Raw genomic sequence first — 26,100 nt, forward strand, 5'->3', positions numbered from 1 at the left:
ACTTCCCATCTCATGTCCAATCCTCTTTCGTGCCGCTCTCAGCCTCCCTGAAGGCTCACCCTTTCTGGCTTTCTCAGAGGGATTAGTTAAAATCTTTCCATTCTAAAGTCTGCATTGTTTGGCATTTACCAAGTTCTAGTCCCAACCCCAACCCCCAGTGCTGGGCCCTCACAATTTGGTCACAAGACTAGGCCTCAAGTCAATCCGACAAGCATGTGCTGAGCCCCTCCTGCGTGCAAGGCACAGCTTTCCTCCTCTTGGCCCCCAGCTCACACCCAGACCAGGCTGCAGCCCCCACACCCCTGCCACCAGGGTGCCCCAAAGGCCCGCCCCTCAGCCTGGTCCTGCAGGAATTGCCCAGGCCTGCAAAACTCCAGCAGTGCCAGGGAGATCTGGTCTTCCAGTCTCAGGGAAAATGCCAACACAAAGACAGGACAAAAACAAGAAGCTTGAGGCCTTTTTATTGACAATTCTCCATAGACACAGAGATCCTTTTAGTTCCTCTCCAGTGTAAAGAAAGCATGGGGTACTGAACTCTCCTAACAGGACACAGAGGCGATACGACACCAAAGCGTGCCAGGCTCCCCAGGGCTCTGGCACCTCCACTGGCCTGGGCAGGTCCCTGGCTGTAGAGTCCCAGCTAAACTGCTTGGCCTGGGCCTAGGATGGGTCCCTTGTCTCCCCAACCTGCCTCTCTGCACCCCTGCTCCCTGAGTGTAGAAACCTCTCAGCCCCCTCATGGGTCCTGGGTCCCAGGCAGTCCATGACTCCAGAGAAGAGTTCTAAGTAGGAGACCCCCTCCCAATTCCTCCTCATCCCATTCCTTGTGCGCTACATGTTCCCAGGAACCATGCAATAAATAAATAAATACTTTAGAAAGGCAAAGCAGCTCCAGGGAAGGGAAGGGATGCCTGAGCCAGCTCATGGCTAAGGGAGAGATACTGAGCCCGTAAGAGTCCAGCAGTGAATATGAAATTGTTGGAAAGAAAATGGAGACCCCCAAAGGGCCTTATCCCATAACTGAGATTGTCCTCCAGGGAATAGCCCCGGGATCCAGGACCCAGCCCAGAGAGATCCTACACTTCCCAGGCCCCCAGGGGTCAAGGGCTTCAGGACCTCTGCTCCACTCACCTGGCCTCCCACTCCATGGGACAAGAGGCAGGGAAAGGAAGCTGGAGCACTGGGCCAGTGGAGGACTGCCCCAGACTCTGGGCAGAGGGTGCAGAAGTTGTGATCCAAGTGCCCTGCAGCTGCTCCAGCGCAGCTGGGGACACTAGGGCATCGTGTGGGCTGAGTCTGTGAATTGAGGTGTCTTCCAGGGGAGGCTGAGGTCTGTCCAGCTGTTGGGGCCTCCCCATGCTTTCCTCCACTTAACGCTGAAGGACTCAGCCAACCCCTCCTATACACATTCTCCTCTGGGGGAATCTGGGAACTTCAACCCTGTTTCTAGAAGCACCCCTGGTCTTGTCAGGCCTGGCCACACCCTCTGATGGGGAAAATGATGAGATCCTGGTGCCTGGAAGGACATTCAATCAGCCGAGATGGGGTGTGGCACTCCCAAGCCCTTCTGCAGGCTCTCTGAGGCTGAGGGCCTGGCCAGTACCCTACAGGAGAAAAACCTCTTTTCCCAACCTCAGGTCTGGAATTCCCAGGCATAACCACACTGACGCTGGTCATCAGACCCCAGTCAGACCTGGCCTAGTTCACTGCTGCCCTCTGGTGGCTACTGCCTGCCCAGCTCTGAGTCCACTCATTCAGTCCCAGGCAGAGCAGGGCAAACATACCAGGCCCTCCAGGGGCTCCTCTCCCCAAGGGATTGAGAGCAGCCACTGCCAGCCACCCTCAGGGGTGGAGAACAGCTCCAGAATCCAGCTGGAGAGAGCGAGGAAGGAAGGGGAAGCCTACCTAGCATTCAGGCCACATTTGCCCAGCACACACCACAGGGGGCCAGGGGTGGGGAGAGTGGGGGCCCTACTTCTGGCCCCAAGGATGGGTGCCCCTGGCCTCTCTTCTCACTTGCTCAAGGTCTGGTTACACGAGGCACACACAAACACAGTCTCCCTCTGGGCTTCAGGGGCTGAAAAGGAGGAAGAACTTGGTGAGACATTTCCTTGTGCCCTTTGGTTCATGGCCCCAACTACTAGAACCACCCTCCCAAATACCCCACACAGACCCCCGGCCCAGCCCACAGCCTCCCTGCCCAGCTTGCTAGCCCGCCCACAGAGACTCTTCTTTCCATGGGAACTAGGGATCCCGGGCGTGATGATGCCAACAGCAGGCTTCTCCTGTGCTATGAATTAGACATCACTGTGGCACAAACAGAACACCTTTAAAAATGTCTTTTTAAATAAAATATCAAATACAAAAATTAGCCAGGCGTGGTGGTGCATGCCTGTAATCCCAGCTACTCAAGAGGCTGAAGCACAAGAATTGTTTGAACCCAGGAGGCACAGGTTGCAGCGAGCCGAGATGGTGCCACTGCACTCCAGGCTGGGCGACAGAGCGAGACTCTGTCTCAAAAAAATAAGACTAAAATAAGTAAAATGTTACAGTGAAATTTCCCAAAATGTTTTAACAGTGGTTATCTCTGGGTGGTAAGATTACAGGGTTATTTTTCTCTTCCTCCTTCTTCTGCTTAATAATTTCCAAATTTTCTAGTTAGTAAGCATGTGTTACTTGCATTGGAAGAAAAAAGAACTTGGGTTGGGCGCGGTGGCTCACACCTGTAATCCCAGCACTTTGGGAGGCCAAGGCAGGCAGATCACCTGAGGTCAGGAGTTCAAGACCAGTCTGGCCACCATGGAGAAACCCCATCTCTACTAGAAATACAAAATTAGCCGGGCGTGGTGGTACATGCCTGTCATCCCAGCTACTCGGGAGGCTGAGGCAGGAGAATCGCATGAACCCAGGGGGCAGAGGTTGTGGTGAGCCAAGGTTGTACCACTGCACTCCAGCCTGGGCAACAAGAGCGAAACTCCATCTCAAAAAAAAAGAACTTGGTTTAACGTTGTATTACAAAACGGTACATGAAACGTGACCACATTTTTCAGGAATATGCACGCGCCTTTATTCTACATGCAAGCTAATGAGCAGCAGGGTCCACGTCCGATTGTTCTCTCGGGAAGAAATCAGGAATATTTTTCTTCCTTTTGCTTATCTGTGTTGTTTTATTTACAACATGTATGTACAGCTTTTATAAAAGGAAAAAAGGGATTTTTAACTTTTGTTCAAAGTGCCAAGGAAATAAGAAAAAGATTAAAAGTGCAGCTGGGATTGACTCCAGAAGGCAGGAGCAGTGCTGGGAGCCACGGGGATGTTGCCAGTGCTCTTGTTTTTCAACTTTAGGGAAGCGGCCACAGGTATTCATCTTGTTATTACCCTTCATAATTCACAGGTACATCATATCTATTCTTCGGCATGTACCAAATATTTCAGGATTTTGCTAAAGGGGATGGAGGAAACGTTCCCATAGGCCTGACTACAATCCCAAGTTCCCTTGACCTCTGACACCCTCGCCCCCTTGCCACAATGTGGCATCCCCTTGACGGGATACCAACCAAGCCCTCCCACCACCTGCACCACTCACCTGTGGCCCCCATGGAGGACCTGGGCACCTTGAAGGAGCAGCATCGAGAGCAGAAGCTGTTTCCACAGTTACTGCAGCTCCGCTGCAGACAAGAGCCAAGGTCAGATGTGTCCCCCACCCTCAGGCACCTGGAGTTCTCAGCGCCTCCCTCCTTTACACCAGCTGATCCCACCCAAGGAAACTGGGACTGGGGGGTACCCAAGTGGAGCAGGAAAGAGAGCAAATGGAATGCCCCCTGGGGAGGCTGGTGAAAGGTGGCACAGGAGCAGGGGAGGGCACACTCACTCCAGAAAGCCACTGCCAGGCCCAATGTGACCCGAGCCAGACTTCCTCAATGACTCCCCTCAACTCCTCCCCACCCGACAGTCCCAAGGACACTGTCCCCAACAAATGCAACCTCACACTCACCCTCTTCTTCAGCACTGAGAAGGTGGCCGAGCAGCCCGTGCAGTTCCCTGAGAAACAGAGGCAGCAGCTCAGTCCCCGCCCATCCCAGGACTCTCACGCTCACCTGCTCCTAGCACTTCTAAATGGGAAACTCAGGACACCTGCCCAGCCTCCTTGGTTGGACACAGTGAGCCAGGGAGCAAGGCCAGATTCAGAGCCAGAAAGAAGGACTCAAACTAAGAAGACTGATAGCCCCTGAGAACTGATGTCTCCAGCCATACATAGGTACCAGTCCCTGAACCCTTCCAGAGCTGAGTGACCCCACCTGCAGGTTCAACAGAACTCAAAGAGCACCCAGCAGAATCCACTCCTGGAAAGCCAGCTAAGCTGGCAGGGACCTGACCACAGGCATCCCCAGATAACACCTGCCTAACACGACCCTTTCCAGAGCAACGCCTTACAAATACTCCACCCACAGGCTAAAGACAGAAACGCCTCCTAAAAACCCAAACTCCTGCTTTCTGTCCCCTGAAGACTGTAGGAGAGAAGCTGAGAGCCAGGCACATTCCGAGAAGACATGAAGGGTAGAATGCTCAATTGTGGTAGGCAGTGAGTGGCATGGAGGGATGCAGAGCAAGGAGAGGTCCTGCCTAAACCACCAGAGATGCCAGGATGGCCAAGTGCCCGGCAACAGTGGAGGGGCAATGGCAGCTTAGAAAATGGCTAGAAGACAACAATAGGGTATAAAGGGAGAGGAAAGATAGGGAAGGAGGAGGTTTCTGGAATGTGGGGCCCATAGTCCTGCTGTGACCCAGCCGGACCACCTGTCTGGGCAGGTACAGAGCACCATGCCTCACTTTCACACAAAGGCCCTAAAGCTTTATTGACGGCTACGTGTGGTCCCTTCCTTTGTCCAGCCAAAATCACCTGAAGTTCTTGCTAAAAGAGACTCCCTAGGTTCAGGGAAAGGAAGACCTGAGCTAGAGCCAGGGGAAATCTGAGGCCAAAGCGCTTCAGGTAAATGCCCACTCTGTCAATCAGCCAGGGAAAGAGAAGAACAAGCCTGCTGCTGGTGCCAAACCAGGAAACTGGCTGCTCCAAGATTCTGTCCCTACACTAAGAATTTGGGGAAGCCAGCCTGCCCCAGCCTCTCCTTAACAAGGGACGCAGGTGAATGGGACAGGCAAAAGGAGCTACTCAAAGACTCACACTGGCCTGTGCCCAAGGGCTCCTCTGAACTGAATGGGATGCCAGGGCCAAGCAGCCTAGGACAGCCAAGTGGGCTGGTGAGACAGCTGTGAACCCACACACAGGCCAGAGCCAGGGAGGGCTCTGGGCACTGAGAGCACCTCGGTCAGGTGATGTTCCCTTCCAACACCTACCAACTCTTTCTGCCCCTTCTCGGCAATGGCCTGGACTCACCCATCCTCACTCACCATGTGATGATGCCACCGAGGCCGTGAGAGCAGGGGCACTAAGGCCCAGTGGGACCTGCCAGGGCAACAGTCATGGAGCCTCCAGGACAAAGGAGGGCCCTCCCCACCAAGACCTCTCCCACACGGAGGCCACAGAGAAGCTCCTGCACAGTCTGCCCTCATTCTCCCCATGCATCCCCTCATCCACGGGCAGGGGCAAACAGAATGGCCCCTGCTACAGTCCCCCAACATTCACATGTGGAATCCTAACACTCAAAGCAGGGCCCCTGGGAGGTGACTGGGTCATGAGGGTGGAGCCCTCGTGCATGGGATTAGTGCACTTATAAAAGAGGCCCCAGGGAACTGCTGTGACCCTCCTTCTCGTGAGGACACAGTGAGAAGGTGCTGTCTATGATGGCGGAAATGGACCTCACCAGAACCTGATCCTGCTGACACCCTGATCTTGGACTTCCAGCCTCCAGAACTGAGAGAGATTTCCACTACTTAAAAGCCAGCCGGCTTAGTGTATTTCATTATGGCAGCTGAAATGGAGAAAGACAGCCCCAAAGCAGCTCCCCTCGCCCTGCTCTCAGGACCCAGACCCATGAGCAGAGGCTGCAGGAGCTGCTACACCTGCCCTCACGGCAAAGAGCTTGAGAACATTTCAGAAAAGGGAAAGAAGTGAGTGGTCCTGAAGGATGAGGAGCTAAGAGGGGTTTAGGAAAAGAAGCACTTTCTGCCCTTGCCATCCTTGAGGGAAACTGAAAAGGCCTCTGCCCATGCTGGCAAAGATTATCCAAATCAAAAATCAAATACAAAAGCGGGACAGGCATAAAACAAGGGACTCCACACATGAGGGCAAAGGGAAAATGGAGAGGGAGGATGAAGAGGTACAAAGAACACAAGAGCCAAATTAGACGATCTGAATTTAAGTCACAGCTCTACCATTTCCAGGCTAAAGTCTTTGGGCAAAGCACTGTTTTTACCTCAGGTTACTCATCTGTAAAATGGGAACAACTAAGTACCTTTACTTAGAAGTTGTAGAAATAGATAAATTATTTGCTGGACCAGAGTAATACTTCCTGTGTGTAGTGCTACTGGGGACTGCTGGAACCTGGCTGCTCTGAGCCCTTAAGAACTGCCTGCTCCTGTCACACCTACAGTAAGGATGAAATGAGATCACACATGTGCAAGTATGGAGGGTAAACAGATCAATGAACATACAGAATGCCCTACAGAAGTCAGCCAGCAGCATAAATAAAAGGGGCCAGGCGTGGTGGCTCACACTTGTAATCCTAACACTTTGGAAGACCAAGGTACGAGGATCACTTGAACCCAGGAGTTCGAGACCAGCCTGAGGAACAAAGTAAGACCCTGTCTCTAGAAAAAAAAAAAATCAAAGATTAGCCAGGCATGGTGCTGCATGCCTGCAGTCCCAGCTACTCGGGAGGCTGAGCTGTGAGGATCACTTGAGCCCAGGAAGTCGAGGCTGCAGTGAGCTGTCATCATGCCACTGCACTCCAGCCTGGAAGACACAGTGAGACCTTGTCTCAAAAAAAAAGAAAGAGATCTTGAATAACTGGGGGATATTCACACAGCAGAAGGAAAGAGCCTGCCCAGGACATCTAATCCTGAGAAAACAACTGCCCTGGTTGCTGTGGGGGTAGGAAGGCAGGACCCTGGGGGCCCTGAGTTAAATTTCTCAAGATAAACTCCATAGGCTTCTTCCAGGGCACAGACCCTAGAACTCACTCGACACCAGAACCCACAGTACTGTCCCCCTCCCCTGCTCCCATCTGACAGCAGGCAGGAGGGCCCTTCCTCAGGAGCAAGCAGCTCCCAGGTCAACCTAGCTACTCTAGGCTTCCTCCACAATTGTCATGTGGCTCAGCTCCCAACGCTGCTGATCTAAGCCAGGTCTCCAAGCTGTGCTAACCGTCAAGTCCACCCTTCTCCAAAGCTGCCTTCCTTGACCGCTCTCCCCAACCCTCAGTAAAATAACGACTGACTGGGAAGAGGTGAACTCAGGGCTCTTATCACGTCCAGAGAAACAATGTTTGCTTCAACTTGCTTCCAGCTGGATCAGAAAGACCAAGACAGGATCCTAGGAACCCACGGGGTGGGCCAGGGCCTCCCACATTAACCGCACCCACTACTCACTATGAACCAACCAGCACTGCACCCTTCATAAGTACTACTGTCTCATTTGACATGAGACCTGTAACAACCTTATGAGGTCAGAATGATGATCCCCCTTTTACAGAAGGGGAAACTGAGGCACGGGGTGTGAAATAATTTTCTCAAGGACACCTGGCTGAGCTGGGATTTGCAGTAAGTGGTGACACTCCACTCTGTTCCTCGCCATCATGCTACACTGCCTTCTGAAGTTCTGTCAGGATTACGGTTCTCTGCAGTGCCAGGATGGCATTTCCCAAACTGAGTTCCTTGTCTTCCCACAGGTGAATGTCCAATCAGTACAGAGGGACAAGCCACACCCACTCCCTCAACAGTCCTGCCGGGCATCTGCTCGCGCCCCAGGGTCCCGTGGACACATCTTCACTCCTTGCTCTTGTCACAAGTCAGTACCCATAGTTCTGAGACTCTGCCCCGGTGGCTGGGTGTTCCCCCCCCAAGTCCCAGCAGTCCCCCCCTACTCCCCTGCCAGCCCAGCCCTGTGCCCTGGCCGAACCGAAGTTGTTGGTGGGGTAGCGCTTGCGGAGCCGCTCCGTGAGCCGAGACACCTTGCTGCGCAGCACCTCATTCTTACTCAGGAACCCGTTGTCCTGCAGGGCCAGCTCATCCTCTGCTGGGCACGGGACACCCTCATCATCCTCCTGTGGGAACAGCTCCTTCCAGTCCTGCCCACCTCTTGCAAGGCTGCGGGACCTGTGTGCAGAGGCATCCGGCACAGCAGCCCCCACGAGGTGTGGCAGCAGCCGGTTCAGCTACCCTCCCCAGCCCAGCCCCTGCCCACCCACCAAGCCTTCCACTTACCAGCACCACCAAGTGGGTCTCCTGCCTCCCAAGGTGCGGGGAAGAGGAGAGAAAACAGAGAGAAAAAGATAGCAAGAAGAAAGAAGCTGCGTGGAGGGGCCCCCAAGCAGAGGCACGCATGGAAGCACTGCTCTGAGCTCTGTGCACTTCCCAAATGGTTACGTTGACAGACGCCCCCACCAAAAGAGGATCCCAGCATGGAACAGCCTTGGAAAAAGCTGGGTACTACTGTTTCTCAAACTGGGTGATGTTAATTTAGTAGGTCTTTATTTGAGTAGAACAAAAAAGGAAAGAAAATATCCCTTAAAATGTATTTTCAGGAAACTTTTGTTTCACTTAAGTTTTACATATTTTATAGACCTAAGTGTGAACTGGGTCAAGATGCAAAATGTGTTCCTTACTATAGGTCATCAACAAAAATGCTTGAAAACCCCTGCTCTACAAATTCCCTCCACCAAGATTCACGGTCTATAATCATATATCAAAGTTTTGGAGCAATCTCTTAGCCATCAGAAAGTCAAATGCCTGCATGGCCTGGGCTGATGTATGATTGAGGTGAATTGGGGTAAATCACAGGTCTAGTGGAAATCCACGAGGTGTTTTTCTTACATCTCAATTTCCCACTTTACAAAGAGAAATAAATAAAGAGAAACTATATCCCACTCTAAGAAAAACAAACGCAAATGTGACAAATGGCAACTGCCACTTGATCTCAGCGACAAGATACAGCAGGGGTGTTGAAGACCACCTGTAGCCACATGTGACCTGCGTAAAGGGGACAGCAGCTCCTTAGCAACACCTACTGCTGCATACTCAGGGCTACCAGAGAGACTGGAAACCTGCAGTTCTAACCAAAATCTCTCCATATTTAAACATTGGCTCAAAAAATTACTTTGAAACTGTGCATGCCAAATAAAACAACTTCTGCAAACTACCCGTCTGAATCACCATCCTAAAATCAAGAAGGCTGTTTAACTTCCCGACCTAGCAGTTGGCCATGCAACTACTTTCTCCAACCTCCCCTCCCTGCCCGGCAAAGGGACATCTTATGGAACTCACTCTGCAGAAGAGCGGAGACCCAGGGCAGCAGCCTCCTCAAAAGCTGCCTTTCCTGTATCAAAGGCATCAAGCCCACCGTCTCCAGCAAAGGCCAGAAATCATCCAGCTCCCCCAGTAGGGCATTACCCGGAGACTTCCAGAGCCATTCTTGCCCTGGGCACCCAGGACAGCTGGCTCAACAAGAAACAGGAGCGGGGAGGGGTTCAGTGGCACCCTTTCAACCAGTTCTAGCTCACAGCAAGTTTTAGCTTCTCACTTGGACATTGAAAAACAAAAACAAAAAACAGCTCCAGGACCACCCAATTTTTGGCCTGCTCAATAGAGGATGCTGGGGAAGGGCCACCCACCTCAATCGCATCCTTAAACTCCTCATCTGGCTCAGCCTCCTCAGCCTCCTCCACGCTGCCCGGTGTGAGGTCCTGAGAAGAAAGACTCTATGACAGAAGGAGAAGGATGGCAGCGTTGCTCCCTAAGGCAGAGGACCACCTCCCCAAGCCAGCATCCAGGCTACCCAAAACACCAGGAAATGGCACAACTGCAAGAAAGAAGGAAATCACAGGAAGGAGCAACCTCTAGCCTGGCAGGGTGGGGGAGATGGAAGCACGAGCACGGCTGGCCCTACAGTGGCCGCATCACACAGTGGTTGAGGGCATGAGCTCTAGAACCACAGGGCTGGGGTCTTAGACACCAGCCTGGTGTGGTGGCTCACGCCTGTAATCCCAGCACTTTGGGAGGCCGAGACAGGCACATCACTTGAGCCCAGGAGTTTGAGACCAGCCTGGGCAATGTAGCAAAACCTCATCTCTACTAAAAATACAAAAAAATTAGCTGGGCATGATGGCACATGCCTGCATCCCAGCTACCCAAGAGGCTGAGGCGGGAGGACTGCCTGAGCCCAGGAGGTGGAGGTTGTAGTGAGCCGTGATTGCCCCACTGCACTCTAGCCTGGGTGACAGAGCGAGACCCTATCTCAAAAAAAATTAAAACAAAAAAGAAAGAAAAGGAGAAAGAAAAAACCTGCACTCCATGACGTGACTGTCTATCTATAAAGCACTTGGAGCAGCATCTGACACAGGGCAAGCACTCAACGAAGCACGGAGTAGCTGTTTTTATTGCAATTATTATTATTAAACACTTCAGGGGAGGAGATAAGGCCTGGGAAACAGCAGGAACTACAACAGAGGCCAGCCGAGGAGCCACAAACAAGCTGATAACAGGGGGGCCCACAAGCTGCCACAGCAGGATCTGCCCTGACAGTGGCACTTACCTCCGTGGGTGTGAGGGCAGGCGTGCTGTCCATCGGACCACCCTTCCCCTCAACATCTGGTGGTGGAGGGCTCTCAAAGGCATGCTCTTCCTGCTTCGGGTTCATCCTCTGCTGCAGAGATGCCCTGTACTCAGACACAACTACCCAGGGAATGGAGAACAGGGTAGGAGGCAAAAATGAGACACCATGAGTGGCACTTTGCGGGTACCCACTTCTGCAGCTGACTGGCCTCTCTTCCCTCTGCTACAGGAAAGAGTCGCCCTCCTAACTCTGAGCAAGTCATCTAACCTGAGCCTCTTAAACAAAACTTAGATACCACCACCTGCCCCAGATGGCTACAGAGATTAAATGTAGTAAATGGTCAATAAATCATGGCTTCTGTAATTAATTACTCTACCACAGGGAGGAAAACAAATACAGCAATCACCCAAACATATGTACAGACTCAGGTCTCTGTGACTCAGTGCCTCTCCAGACTGCTTCAGCGCTTTAGAAGCCAGACAACAGACAGGTACTCTGGGATCACACAGACATGTGGTGGCAACTCCAGGTGGCTGCACCCCAGGGGATGGGAGGCAGCTTTGGGAAAACCTCCTTCCCTCATCTTCCACAAGCCATATCATATAAGCAATGATTCATCTGCCTTGGGAAGGGAGGGAAGGGAGATGGGAGCCCAATGGTAGCACCCTCCCCTGGTGAGATTCCAGCTTCATCTAACATCTCAGACACACAGAGCCCATGAGAGAGGACCCCAGTGTCGTGCTGCCCCTTGTGGAAGCACAGCAAACTGATGATTAGCTATAGAGACAGAATTGGGGAGCCTAGCCTAGCCATCAGAGCCAGCCTGGGCCCCATCCCTGTCAGGCCCTCCAGGGCTCACCTCGGAAGAACTCCACATTCCCCAGAAAGAGCGTGCTGTTTAAAAGGGTGAGGACCCAGCAGAGTGGCAGCAAATACAGCATGCAGACCGTGCCCAGAAGAGCCCCATAGAACCTGGATGACAGGGAAGAACCACAAGATCAGAAATTCATAACAGCAGAAGGAGACGGGTTTGGAGCAAACCCACAGCGGGGTCCAGGTGAGACACAGCTCTGGGCACATTAATAAACTGACAAGACCCGCTCATCAAACCAGTGGAAAATGGCGATGAAGACAGAGAACTACAAGTCACCGGTGCAAACATCTAATGCTGGTGAGGCCGAGGTGGTGTCACCTGGGGGCACATGAACTGGTTCAACCACGATCACTCCTCAAGGTCTAGACTCTGAAGTCTAGAGTAAGACAGACTGGGATTGAATCCAGCTCTGCCACTTCTCATTCTGAGAAGTCTCTTGGTTCTCTGGGCACGGCTCCCTTCCCGTGTAAGATGGGGACTGAAATAGCGCCTACCCAACGGAGTTACTATAAGAGTGAGATAACACAGAGGGCGTGTTGAGCAGTGCCTGGCACCAGGTGAAGACAACAAACATTAGTTATTACTATTATTCACATTAAAGAGCCTCAAAAACACCCATTCTGTTTGATATGGTAGTTTCATCCTTGAATTTATTCTAAGAAAAATTTTCTAACAGATTAAAGCTAAATCCATAAAAATGTTTACCATGGGGTTAGTAAAGAGAAATTGACTAAATCTACAACAGAATGGTTCTATAAATTATATTTGCCATCTATATTAATCTGGTATTATAAATAATTCCAAAGGCTATATAGCAACAAAGAAAATCATCTTTAATACAATGATAAGTGGAAAACAAAAGAAAAATCAAACATACACTACGAAATTATACATCCATAAAGTAGATGCATATGACAAATTCTAGCAAGCAAAACAAACATGAGATTGGGCTGCACAGTAGATTACACGGTGAGTTATTTTTCTATTATTAAAATATTTTTACCACACATAAAAGAAAGCATCTAAACAAAAGCCTACATTAGAACCCACAAGCATATGTGCAGATACACACACAAGAGCCCAGGAGGCGAGCTCTTCCCCTGAGGTAGGAGGGGGCAGAGGTCCTCTCAAGGCAGCTGGCTTTGCTCGGGCTCAAGCTGCAAATTCCTACAGGGTAATGGTGGGAGAGGAGGGGTCACTCACTGTGAGGACACGACAGGGTTCTCCCAGTGCAGCACACGGTAGGCAGCTTCACAGGTGCAGCACAGGCGGCTCAGGAAGGCCTCCAGCTGGATCAAGCTACAGACACAGGGGCTTTGGTGAGTGGGCAGGACATAAGCCCTGTGAAGTGGAGCCTGGGGCCTTGCAGGTTCAGTTGGCTAGGGATGGTCAATCTCTCTAAACACACTCACCATATGCTTAAAGAGAGAGGGGTTGAGACAGCATGGGAGAAACGGGCCTGGCTAAGCCACCCCAGCTACATTTCAGTTCCCTTTTTGGAGCCTCTTGCTGAGGTGGAAACAGTATAAACGTTCCTTCTTTGGTCTCTTCCTAGCTGTTGATGTCAGGCAGGCTACTGAACTTCTCCAGGGCTGTAGCTTCTGTATCTATAAAATGAGGATCAGAGGACCCACCTCACAGGTACACAGCAGCTGTCAGAAAAAATGGCATGATATTCTCCACCTAGGATGTGAAACAGACTCACTTGGGGAGTTCTGGCTGTTGTTTTTTTTAAACATGGATGAACCACAGAAGCCATGAGCACAATCTGAACCTAGATCTGGGTTTCCAAAGGCAAACCAGGAAGCTTGGAGACAAGCTGATTTCAGGGCTGCGACAGGCAAGTATAAGATGAATTTGACCATCCTGTTGTACCATAAAGTAACGAAGCACTCAAAATTGACAGGGACCAATGCAAACAAGAGCCAACTCAAAAGAGCTCCTACTGGCCAAATTTAGGACAATTTGATATCAAAATAAATAATGACAGTAATAGATTCTAACTCATCAAATAAAATATAAATCTATGAGTTCATACTGATAATAAATAAGAAGGAAGAGCTTTCTTATAGTAGAAAGCCAGTTAAAAAAAATGCAAATAGAATAATTAGAAGATCATCTTTGCAACCATCATAGTAATAAACTGATTAAGGCAAGACTCATCAATGGATTTTTAAAGCAGTGGGTAAATGTTTGATGAGGAACAAGATAATTACATGGTCTCAAAATATCTCCCCTCAAATTACTACCAAAGAAGAGTAAAATGGTAATTTACAGTACAGATGCCTTAACCAAGTGATCAAAGTCAGTATTTCCTGACATTGTGTGCCTCCTGATAAGGATGCACTGAACATGACACATCACAAGGAACCAAATGATCCAAAAATGAGGGAGATTCTACAAAATAATAAGCTTGCACTATTCAAAAATGTCAATGTCACAAGAAACAAGGACCGAGGAACTGCTCCACTTTAAAGCAGACTAAAGAAACATAAAAAAAAAATTAAACATGATGTACAATCCTGAATTGGATCCCAGATCAGGGAAACTGATACAAAGAACTTTATTAGGCCACCTGCACTGGCGCACACTTGTAGTCCCAGCACTTTGGGAGGCTGAGGCAGGAGGATTGCTTGAGGCCAGGAATTCGAAGCCAGACTGGGCAAGACAGTGAGACCCCATCTCTACATAAAAAATTTTTTAATTAGCAGGGCATGGTGCATGTGCCTGTGGTCCCAGCTACTCAGGAGGCTGAGGTAGGAGGATCACTTGAGTCCAGGAGGTCAAGGCTGCAGTAAGCCATGATCATGCCACTGCATTCCAGCACGGACAACAGAGCAAAACCCCACCTCAAAAAGTTAAAAAAAAAAAAAAAGAAAGAAAATGAAAAGAAGAAAAAGAACTTTATTAATATAACTGGTAAAATCTGATTACAAATTATACATTAGTTATCAATGTTAAGTTTCCTAATTTTTTTTTTTTTTTTTTTTGAGACAGAGTCTTGCTCTATCACCCGGGCTGGAGTGCAGTGGCCGGATCTCAGCTCACTGCAAGCTCCGCCTCCCAGGTTTACGCCATTCTCCTGCCTCAGCCTCTCAAGTCGCTGGGACTACAGGCGCCCGCCACCACGCCCGGCTAGTTTTTTGTATTTTTTAGCAGAGACGGGGTTTCACCGTGTTAGCCAGGATGGTCTCAATCTCCTGACCTCGTGATCCGCCCATCTCGGCCTCCCAAAGTGCTGGGATTACAGGCTTGAGCCACCGCGCCCGGCCAAGTTTCCTAATTTTGATTACAGTTCTGTGGATATATAAGAGAATGTCCTTGTTCTTAGGAAATAAATGCTGAAGTATTTGGTGTAAACAATTACGTTTGCAACTTACTTTCAAATGGTTTAGGAAAAAGAAAAGAATATGTATATGTAGAGAGACAGACGAAGCCAACACGCCAAAATGTTAACAACTGTTCTATCTGGGTAAAGGGCATAAGGCTGTTCTTTGTATTATTCTTGCACTTCTTTAAGTTTAAAACTATTTCAGGTTGGGTGCGGTGGCTCATGCCTGCAATCCCAGCACTTTGGGAGGCCGCAGGCAGATCACTTGAGGCTGAAGCTCGAGACCAGGCTGGCCAACATGATGAAACCTCATCTCTATGAAAAATACAAAAATTAGCTGGACATGGAAGCTGTAATCCCAGCTACTCTGGAGGCTGAGGCATGAGAATCGCTTGAACACAGGAGGCCGAGGCTGCAGTGAGCCGAGATGTGCATTCCAGCCTGGGTGACATAACAAGACTCTGTCTCAAAAAAATGGCTAGGCGCGGTGGCTCATGCCTGTAACCCCAGCACTTTGGGAGGCCGAGGTGGGCAGATCACGAGGCCAGGAGATCAAGACCATCCTGGCTAACACGGTGAATCCCCGTCTCTACTAAAAATACAAAAAATTATCCGAGCATGGTGGTGGACGCCTGTAATCCAGGAGAGGAGGCTGAGGCATGAGAATCGCTTGAACACAGGAGGCCGAGGCTGCAGTGAGCCGAGATGTGCATTCCAGCCTGGGTGACATAACAAGACTCTGTCTCAAAAAAATGGCTAGGCGCGGTGGCTCATGCCTGTAACCCCAGCACTTTGGGAGGCCGAGGTGGGCAGATCACGAGGCCAGGAGATCAAGACCATCCTGGCTAACACGGTGAATCCCCGTCTCTACTAAAAATACAAAACTTAGCTGGGTGTGGTGGTGGGTGCCTGTAATCCCAGCTACTCTGGAGGCTGAGGCATGAGAATCGCTTGAACACAGGAGGCCGAGGCTGCAGTGAGCCGAGATGTGCATTCCAGCCTGGGTGACAGAGCGAGACTCTATCTCAAAAAAAAAAAAATATATATATATATATATATATGTATATATGTATACACACACACATATAAAAAACTATTTCAAAGTAAGAAAGTCTTTTTTAAAAAAACTACATATCCAGGCCCAACTCCAGAAAACTGACTCAGAATTTCTGGGGTGAGGCCCAGATATCTATTTGTTTATAACTTCTTTTGCCCCTACTGTATCTCAAGAGAATGCAGAGATCCCACTCCAGGCAAGGGAAGTGTAAATGCCCACTTCTACTGAAGTTGTTAGATGAGTATTTTTCAAGTCTTAAAATGCTTCCTCAGAAGTACCAGCTCTGTTATGTTTAGGAAGTTTCTCCACAGTATAGTGATAACTAGGATCTACTCAACACTTCCCCGGTACCAGACACGTGTTCAATCTTCACAACCACCTTGTGAGTAAGCCCTGTTATCATTCCATTTTAACAGATGAGAAACCTGAGACACAGAGAGGCTAAGCAACTTGCCCAATGTTACACAGCAAGTAAATAGGAGAGCTGGGATTTGAACCCAGGCAGTGGCTTATACATGCACATGCTTAATCAAGATCCTAAACTATCTCTCCAGCAGAAAGAACAGGAGCTGTGAAAACAGCCAGATCTAGATTCTCATCCCAGCTTGGCCACTTTCTAGCTAAGTAAGTCAGCCTTTTTCTTTACCCATAAATGGAAGATGTTAATATTAGCTACCTCTCAGAACTGTTAAAAAGGTTAAATGAAATAACAGCTGTGGTTTGCCTAATATAATGTCTGGCACACAAAGCTAGCACTTAGTGTCATGGCTGCTGTTACTGTTCCCCCACCTCCCTGGCCTCTCTTCCATACTCACAAGCTCTTCACCTCAGCCACGGCCTCGGGACGAGACAGGCGAACTCTCTGCAGGTCCTCCTGCCTCACACTATGATACTTCCTCCGCATCAGCTCGGACTCAGGCAGCCGTGCCCGGCAAACCTCCTGAAGGTAGCCCAGCAGGGCGGGCACTGAAATCATCAGGGCACCTACTGAGTACCACGCACCTACAGAATCAAAAACACTGCAGGTAACACAGGTAAGCAAAGACCAGGAGTCGGCCCACCCAGACGCCCACTGCTTGTTCCTCACCTCCTCCAGGGCTCTGCCAGTCAGGCCTTCCCTGATGGCCCTGTATGACACAGTGTCACACCCCTACTCTCCAGTCCCCTTAACCCAGCTTCACTCCTCATAGACCTTATCACCACATGACACATTACAGGCATGCCTGTTGTCTCCTCTACTAAGTAAGCCCTTGAGGGCTGGGACTTTGTCCCTTTGGTCACTGTTGTGGCTCCATCCTCACTTTTAATACATTTTAAGATGCTGCTAGCACACAGTAGGAGGCTCATGCTGGAGTGTGACTGCCAGGTGCTCCTGATGCCTGACACTCAGACCTCTGGGCCACTAAGGAAGACTAGAAGGTCTTTCGTTCAGCTTTTAGGACACTGCAGACAACTGTGCCTTGAGAAATGGTGAAGTCGAGATAAAATTCAAAGGAGGAACTTCTTTGGAACTTCTTTTGTTGGGGTGTAACATAGCACCCCAACAGCAAGCTAACAGAACAGCGGGCACATAATAAATGCTTATTAAACATGTCACAGGAACTGATTTACTTTGGGAGCATATATAGAAAAAATCAAACACCAAAATCAAAAATCAAAAAAATATAGAAAAAATCAAACATCCTACGAAGTTTTGAACAGGTAAAGATGAGTCCAACTAAGAAACAGAAAATGAGATCTTGTATGAACTGGATTTATTTTCAACCTACTCAACCCCTATCTCCAGAGGAAACAAAGAAGACACCTGAGGAATACAAGGTAAATATAAGAACAAAAACATGAATAATGGCCCAGCTCCTCCAAACATTCTGTCCCAGACTCTTTATTCTCACCCTGAGGGGTCTTTTTATGTGGCCATCTGCCAGTGCCAACCACCGACAGGGTAGGGTCACGGTATGTACTGTAGTAAGAGGTTCATAGGAGACATTACTCAGGACCCCAACAGACACCACGTGTCCACACTTCTATCTCAAAGGCTTTATGCCACTCCTCACTGCTGATGACTGCCCAGCAGCTCCTGCTAGGCTCACTAGCTGAACCAGAGAAAAGCAACAGATATGGCAAAAATCCCTTATCAGTTCCCCTTCCCAGTACCTTCACCCATGCCATGTCCCCAGATGACCCTTGAATCCGCTTGAAAACCAAAATGGAAAAAGGTGAATGCACCCTCAGCAGGAAGTCAAGAAGGAAACAACAATAATACTGAGAGCAGCTACAATGCACTGGCTGCCTCTTCCACGCCAGGCACTGTGCTAAGTATTATGCCTAGACTGCCGCATTCCTCACAAATACTCTAGGAGGAAAGCATCATTTTTATCCTCCCTCTAGAGATAAGGAAAATTAGGCCTTAACAGGGAAGTCCAATAATTTGCCCAAGGTCACAGCAGGCAGCTCAGCCTGGATTGTCCCTCTAGGGCCTGTTTCTGACTCCAAGCAGACACAGAGGAACACTAACTCAGGACAACAAGAGCAGCTCCCACACACAGGGTGGGGCTGCATCCAGGTGTTCTTTCCCCACATTCATTCACAAAAACCACTGGCCCCTGAAGGCAGTTCTTACCCTCATTCAAAGTGAGGAACAAGATGTTGAGGCCCAGGCAGGTCAGCAAGGAACACAAAGGCATCTGCCACCTACAACACAGAGAGTCCTGATCACTACAGAGAGCCACTCCTCCAGCTGGGGAGGGGAGACCAGGCGGCACAGATGGGACATCAAACCAGAGAGGAGGCCTGGAACACAGAAGGTCAAGGAGAAATGAAAAGGGGGCCTCTCACTTGGACTGGTGCCCAGGAGAGGCGGTAAGATGTCACACATTAGCACCTGGGGTGAGGAAACTGTTAGGTCTGTAGTGCTTTCTCCCAAAAGGAAGAAGAATTTATAAAATATCAGTTTAGAAGGCTGGGCGCGGTGGCTCACGCCTGTAATCCCAGCATTTTGGGAGGCCAAGGCGGGTGGATCACGAGGTCAGGAGATCAAGACCATCCTGGCTAACACCGTGAAACCCAGTCTCTACTAAAAACACAAAAAAATTAGCCGGGTGTGGTGGTGGGCACCTGTAGTCCCAGCTACTTGGGAGGCGGAGCTTGCCCTGAGCTGAAATCACGCCACTGCACTCCAGCCTGGGCGACAGAGCGAGACTCCGTCTCAAAAAAAAAAAAAAAAAATCAGTTAAGAAACCCAGTTAATACCATTTAACCTGTGTTTTGTAAGGCTGTATTCTCCTTAAGAGGTGACACTGACAAACATTTTTAATATTTTCCTCTATTCTTTTTTATAATTTCTTAAGAATATATAATCATTGCACAAGATTCAACTAATACGGAAATCAAGAAAGAACAAATTGTGGACTTCTTTGGCCCCGTTTGTGCCTTTATCTTCTTATGTCCGTGTTTTTGAAACTTTGAGTTTATCTGAGAGTTTATTTTGAATACCTATTAATTCAAAAGGAGAAACAGTAGTAAATATTTTAATATATTAAAAATCAAGATGAAAGCAGGGTGCAGCACTCACTTAGCAATCACACCTTAAGTGAGCTGGAATAGACAGAAGCAAACACAGATACAGTCGCTGACACCACCACCACCACCAAATGGCAATGCAGAATCCCCTAAAGAGGGAAGGAAGACCAGAGACTCAGGTTGCTGAGAACAAGCAAATGCTGCTGGCTCCATCCCCGATAAAGCACATTTAGTAGTGAAAGAGAAGCACAGATTCAACAATGAAGCGACAACACCCAAATTCTAAAGGCAGTGACAATACGTACGGTGAGTCATTAGGAGAGAGACAAATATCAGAAAAATAAACAGGTAAATTGCTGGCAAACAAAGCATTGAATGTATTTTCTTTTGAGACGGAGTCTCGCTCTGTTGCCCAGACTGGAGTGCAGTGGCGCCATCTTGGCTCACTACAACCTCTGCCCCCTGGGTTCAAGATTCTCCTGTCTCAGCTTCCCTAGTAGCTGGGATTACAGGCACACACTACCACGCCTGGCCGGTTTTTGTGTTTTCAGTAGGGACGGGATGTTTCACTATGTCGGCCAGGTTGGTCTCAAACTCTCAAACTTCTGACCTCGGGTGATCTGCCCATCTTGGCCTCCCAAAGTGCTGGGAATTAAAGGCGTAAGCTACCGTGCTGGGGCTAAATGTATTTTCGTGTGTTCTAATGGGAGTATTTCAGAGTTACTGAATGAGGTTAACTAATTTATGCTGGGCTTTCACTTTTTTATTATTATTATAAGTTCTGGGATACATGTGCAGAACGTGTGGGTTTGTTACATAGGTATACATGTGCCATGGTGGTTTGCTATACCCATCGACCTGTCATCTACATTAGGTATTTCTCCTAATGCTATCCCTCCCCTAGCCCCCCACCCACCAACAGGCCCCAGTATGTGATGTTCCCCTCCCTGTGCCCATGTGTTCTCGTTGTTCAACTCCCACTTACAAGTGAGAACATGTGGTGTTTGGTTTTCCCTCCCTGTGTTAGTTTGCTGAGAATGATGGTTTCCAGCTCCATCCATGTCCCTGCAAAGGATATGAGCTCATCCTTTTTCATGGCTGCATAGTACTCCATGGTGTATATGTGCCACATTTTCTTTATCCAGTCTATCACTGATGGACATTTAGGTTGGTTCCAAGTCTTTGCTATTGTGAATAATGCTGCAATAAACATATATGTGCATGTGTCTTTATAGTAGAATGATGCATAATCCTTTGGATATATACCCAGTAATGGGATTGCTGGGTCAAATGGTATTTCTGCTTCTAGATCCTTGAGGAATCGCCACACTGTCTTCCACAATGGTTGAACTAATTTACACTGCCACCAACAGTGTAAAGGGGCTTTTACTTTTTAATAAAATTTATGAGTAAGGGAATGAAATGACATCTCTGTCTTTCTCCTGAAATTCAACACACTCCACCTGTACTACCCTAATTAGGCCTCAGAACCTCTAGTGGCAGCTACCAGGGTAAAAGTGAAATAAAAGCCAATCCCATTTTGGAAATAAAAACATCACACTACCACTCAAGTCACTTTCATTTTAAAGCCTCTTCCCTTCTATAAAATGTCTTTACTGACACTTTGGTCCCAGGAGACCCAAGCAGTAGAGTAGCTGATCCCAGAAGAGAGTCTGTTAACAATTTACTGCAGCTCTAGGCTTCAGACCTAATAGCCAGAGCCCAAGATTAGGTCCCTCTTCAAAGTCAAATCCTCTTTACTAAGAAAAGAACAATCAAAAGCACAAACTAATGTGACAGCCACTTTCACGGACCAATGCTCCCTCTCCCAGAAGCACAGAAACCGCAGGCTCCTGGGGGCTTTTAGGTCCAATGCTCCTCCTGCATCCAGCTTTTAACCAATCCTACCACATCCTCCGATTTCCATAAAATGGAAAAACCCTAACACATTAGTATGCTAAGAAGCACTACAGACTAGTAGAGGAAAAGGAGGAGGGCAGGGCAGGATATACTTAACTTTCGTACTTTGCCACAAACGGCAATACACACACATACAAAGAATGTGCCAGGGGACACAGCCTCTCTCCTAAAGAAGACCAAACTTCACATCATGCAGAGATTATAAAAGGAGAAAACAGCCTCCCCTCATACTGTCTCACTACCCCTTGTGCCAAGAGCACAGTGATCTTACAGTAGAGAACACAGCTCTGGAACACTGACTAGCTCATCTCTAAAGATACTGACATAAATTAGATGAACAAGAAAAATGTAGGGCCTTGGCCAGAGAACTAGTAACAAACCATCCACTATTTCCAGCCTGAGGCGTTGATAAATACGCAATGGAATCCTCAGAGGTTAACCTAACTCCACTTACCCTGCTTCCTACCAGTCTCTCTCAGGTATTTTATAGGGTTGAGGGTCTTTATGAGAGTATGATGAAAACTAGAAGCTTTTCCCTAGAAATACACACATGTGCAGACACACAATTTTACATGCAGTTTCAGGGGATTCACTGATCCCTAAAATTCACCCATAGGCTCCAAGTTAAAAACCTCTGCTCTTTAGGACAATCAGGTTTTTGTGTGACTCCTGATGCAATGCAGTATCAGGGACACAACATTTACCTCTGGGGGAAAAAAAAAACCTTTCTAACTTGAATCAAATCCAACCTTTAAATCTAACTTCTAGTCTGCACCACCAGGAAGAAACCAGACAAATCTCAGCAGCAAATTCTCCAGGAAAGTAAGTTCAGTCTCAGTCTCTTCAGCAAGTCAACGTCATGAGAGACAATTAGACTGAAAAAAGACTTAAAAGACATAATAACTACAAACAATGCACAGTCCTGGACTGAAACGTGATTTAGCCAAAATAGATGGTACAACTGAGGAAACGGAATATGAACTGAGTATAGGATGATACCAAGGAGTTATTAATTTTGTTAGGTATGATATTACTTTGATCTTAAAAGAAACGTCCTTAATTAAATTATTTAGAGATAAAAACTGACATATTTAGGGAGTAGAATGCCATATAAGTAATTTATTTATTTATTTTTTTTTTTTTTGAGACGGAATGTTGCTCTGTCGCCCAGGCTGGAGTGCAGTGGCCGGATCTCAGCTCACTGCAAGCTCTGCCTCCCGGGTTTACGGCATTCTCCTGCCTCAGCCTCCAGAGTAGCTGGGACTACAGGCACCCGCCACCTCGCCCGGCTAGTTTTTTGTATTTTTAGTAGAGACGGGGTTTCACCATGTTAGCCAGGATGGTCTCGATCTCCTGACCTCGTGATCCGCCCGTCTCGGCCTCCCAAAGTGCTGGGATTACAGGTTTGAGCCACCGCGCCCGGCCGATAAGTAATTTAAAATAATGTTAACGGCTGGGTGCAGTGGCTCACGCCTATAATCCCAGCACTTTGGGAGGCTGAAGTGAGTGGATCACGAGGTCAGGAGATCAAGACCATCCTGGCTAACACATGAAACCCCGTCTCTACTAAAAAACAAAAAATTAGCTGGGCATGGTGGCGGGTGCCTGCAGTACCAGCTACTTGGGAGGCTGAGGCAGGAGAATGGTGTGAACCCGGGAGGCGGAGCTTGCAGTGAGCCGAGATCGCGCCACTGCACTTCAGTCTGGGCAACAGAGCGAGACTCCGTCTCAAAAAAATAACAATAATAATAATTTTAACATAATAAAATGAGCCAAAAGAAAAAAAAGAAAAATATAGAGAATGAAAATCAAAGCAGGATAGGAGGGAAAAAATTAAAATCCATAATCTCAATAAATTAGTAAAAATGGGCTGGGCACAGTGGCTCACACTTGTAATCCCAGCACTTTGGGAGGCTAAGGCAGGAGGATCGCTTGAGCCCAACAGTTCAAGACCAGCCTGGGCAACACAGCGAGACCCTCTCTACAATTTTTTTTTTTTAAATTAGCCAAGCACAGTGGCTGAGGTAGGAGGATCACTTGAGTCTAAGAGGTTGAGGCTACAGTGAGCCATGATCACACCACTGCATTCCAGCCTGGACAACACAGCAAGATCCTGTCTCAAAAAAAAAAAATAGTGAAAATGGTATCTGCTTAGTCATAGATTTTTGTATTTCTTAAACTTTTGTTCAAAATTATATCCTAATTTTTAAATATTAATTAAGCCAATATTGGGAGCAAAGGAAAAAATTAAGCCTGCTCTAAGCTGCAGAAGGCGTGATGTTCAAGGCTGTCCAGCAGTCCAGAGGAAGGAGCTTATTCAGTCACAAAGAAGAATCCTGCTGAAAGGCAGGATCACTCCCAGTATCTGCCTTTCCTGGGCTGGGTCTGAGACACAGGGTAGGCCTAGATAAACCCAGAGACCGAAAAGACCTCCTAGAACTGCTCCTCATTAGGGCAGAAAGGACAGCCCAGGCACTGCCTAAACGGCCGGTGTTAAGTTACTACAGAGCAGGAAGGCAGAAGGCACAGCAGACACGAGCAACTCCACAAAGTCTGTACCTGAGCAAGTATCGAACACCATCACCTGCATCCTTCAAGGGTTCCAGGTAGATCTCCAGCCTCTTGTAGGAGAGAACCAAGTTGAAAAGGTCAAACGCTGGGGACTTGGTAGGAAAAGGTGGAGACTCCAGGGGAGCCTCGGGCATCACGCTGGGGCTCAGCTCCGGCCCACTCCCCTCACGTTCTGAAGTCTGCATCCTGTAACCATAATAATTACCAACATTTGCATTGCACATCTGGTCCCCAACACACTTCTACCTACTGCTTCAGGTGGTGCCACAGTAAACCTGTGAGCAAGGCAAAGTGAATTATTCAGACCTAAAATCCTGTTCTTTGGACTCTCCGTCCAATGCTCTTTTCCCCACAGATCCATCAAAACTAAAAATCATAAAAACCAAGCATAAATGATCGCTGTAGCGAGGAAGCCCATGGGCTGAAATGAAATGATGTCCCGGAACATTTTTCTCCCACTCTTTACCTGGTTAATTCCTACTCATCCTTCAGGTATCAGCTTAAACATCACTCCCTTACTCTGGCAAGTCTCTGCCAACACCTCCAACTCTGGACTGGGAGACCCTCCCCAATGCTCCCAAAGGATCAGGTACTCACCCTAACAAAGCACTTATCACATCACATCGCTTCTTGGCCTTGTGGCTAAGATCAAGTGCAGAGCACTTACTACGTCAAAGTAAAACTCCCTGCTCTTAACTGGCCGCCATTCACGACTGTTCCTGTACACAGTGGGTGCTTAACAAATGCCTGCTGAAAGAGTGAATGAAATACCGTGCTCCAGGACTCCCGCCCCATCCTCTAACCCTTCAGTTCCCAATAACTTCCTGGGCCATCTCCGCCCAGGGCAGTCGGCATCACAACGCCCCATTCCCTTCTGCCCTCTCTGATGAGGAAACCCAGGAGCCTTTACGGTCTTTCCCAGTTCAAAGTCCTACCCCGAACGCTAAGCAGCAAACGAGGGGGCGGAACCTCGGCGAAGAGCAACATAAACCAGTCCCAGGCAATTAGCCGCGACCTGATGGGATGGTGAGGGGATGGGACAAAGGGGCCAACGGGAGCCGAAATCACCAGAGGCCGAGCCAGGGCGAAAAGGCACAGAGCGACGCCAGGTAGAAGCCCAGGAAGGGGTGAGGTAGGTCGACGCCCGCACTGGCCTTGGCCAAGACCTCTGCAGCCAGGGGGGCCTGATGGAGCCCGTGCGGCAGGACAGGGAAGGCCACGCCCAAGTTCGCGGGGCCAGCAGGTGGCGGCCCCTGCTGCGCCCAAGCGCCCAACTACACACAGCCTACGGAGACACGGGGACGCGGGGTGGGGGGGGCCGGCACCTCACTTACCCGGCCGCTGGCTCCGTAAGAGAGACGGCAGGTTCGGGCAGGAGCAGGGGGAGAGCCACTGGGCCCCGTAGCGTTTCCTCAGGCTCGCCCAGGCCGAACGCCGCTCCTCCTACCAGGGCCGTTCGGAAGTCGCAGGCCCGAAAATCTCCTCCTCCGCCGACGCCGCCGCCGCCACCGCCGCCGCTTCCGGGATGCGAATCGTTCTGCGGCTGCGTCCTCGTGACGTCATGACGCTCCGGCTTTAGCTCCGCCCACTCTAGCACAGGTGAGCCCCCACCCCCCTTGCCAGCAGTGCGCCTGCGCGTCTTTCCCCGCGCGTTGCGGGCTGGAGTTATCGTTGTCCTTGGCTGGCCGCGTTTCACAAAGACCTGAGGACCTTTGGGAGCACGTGCTTGGCGACCGTGCACCTCGTTGCCCTGCCTCGCCGCAGGGAGCAGTTGGCGAGAGGCTTAACTGAAGAATTTACATCTTCATCCTCTTTCCTTCAAACTTTGGAACTGAACTGGGCACTATGTGTGAGCCCAGGAAAGACGGAAACCGTATCCTATATGAGATGCTCAGCAGAGCATGCAGTTGTTTCCTGAGTAGCTAGTGTGTACAAGGTCCTGTGCAGGCTTCTCCCAGCTCAGTTCACTTCACACCGTGTGGCTTAGTTAATTTCCCTTAAAGGACACGTCCGATGGCTTTACAGTAGTGACTTGACGCTCAGGTACGGAGGAGCCAAGCACTGGACCGGACTGAGCTCTTTTTAGACATTATCTAGTC

General features: G+C 49.1%; 1 protein-coding gene across 7 annotated transcripts; it reads right to left on the reverse strand.

Moving 5' to 3' along the window:
• Positions 1 to 433: 433 nt before the first annotated feature.
• ZFYVE27 (zinc finger, FYVE domain containing 27) lies at positions 434 to 25,542 on the reverse strand. 7 transcript variants are annotated; one of them, XM_011951164.1, is made up of 13 exons: positions 25,332 to 25,542; positions 23,990 to 24,187; positions 18,612 to 18,682; positions 16,807 to 16,993; positions 12,807 to 12,902; positions 11,589 to 11,701; positions 10,709 to 10,848; positions 9,789 to 9,860; positions 8,383 to 8,403; positions 8,078 to 8,222; positions 3,995 to 4,041; positions 3,587 to 3,668; positions 434 to 2,077 (listed from the first exon to the last, which is right to left on the reverse strand). In XM_011951164.1, exons 2-13 carry the CDS (start codon positions 24,184 to 24,186, stop codon positions 2,013 to 2,015), a joined length of 1,236 nt encoding a protein of 411 aa, XP_011806554.1. In that variant the 5' UTR covers position 24,187; positions 25,332 to 25,542; the 3' UTR covers positions 434 to 2,012. The 7 variants fall into 7 exon arrangements, with proteins under 7 accessions (XP_011806554.1, XP_011806553.1, XP_011806555.1 ...); XM_011951163.1 differs by having other exon boundaries at positions 9,789 to 9,875; positions 25,336 to 25,536; XM_011951165.1 differs by lacking the exon at positions 8,383 to 8,403.
• Between the last annotated feature and the right edge of the window lie 558 nt (positions 25,543 to 26,100).

This window comes from Colobus angolensis, unplaced genomic scaffold (genome assembly GCF_000951035.1).
Source record: "Colobus angolensis palliatus isolate OR3802 unplaced genomic scaffold, Cang.pa_1.0 Scaffold316, whole genome shotgun sequence".
Lineage (NCBI taxonomy): Eukaryota > Metazoa > Chordata > Mammalia > Primates > Cercopithecidae > Colobus > Colobus angolensis.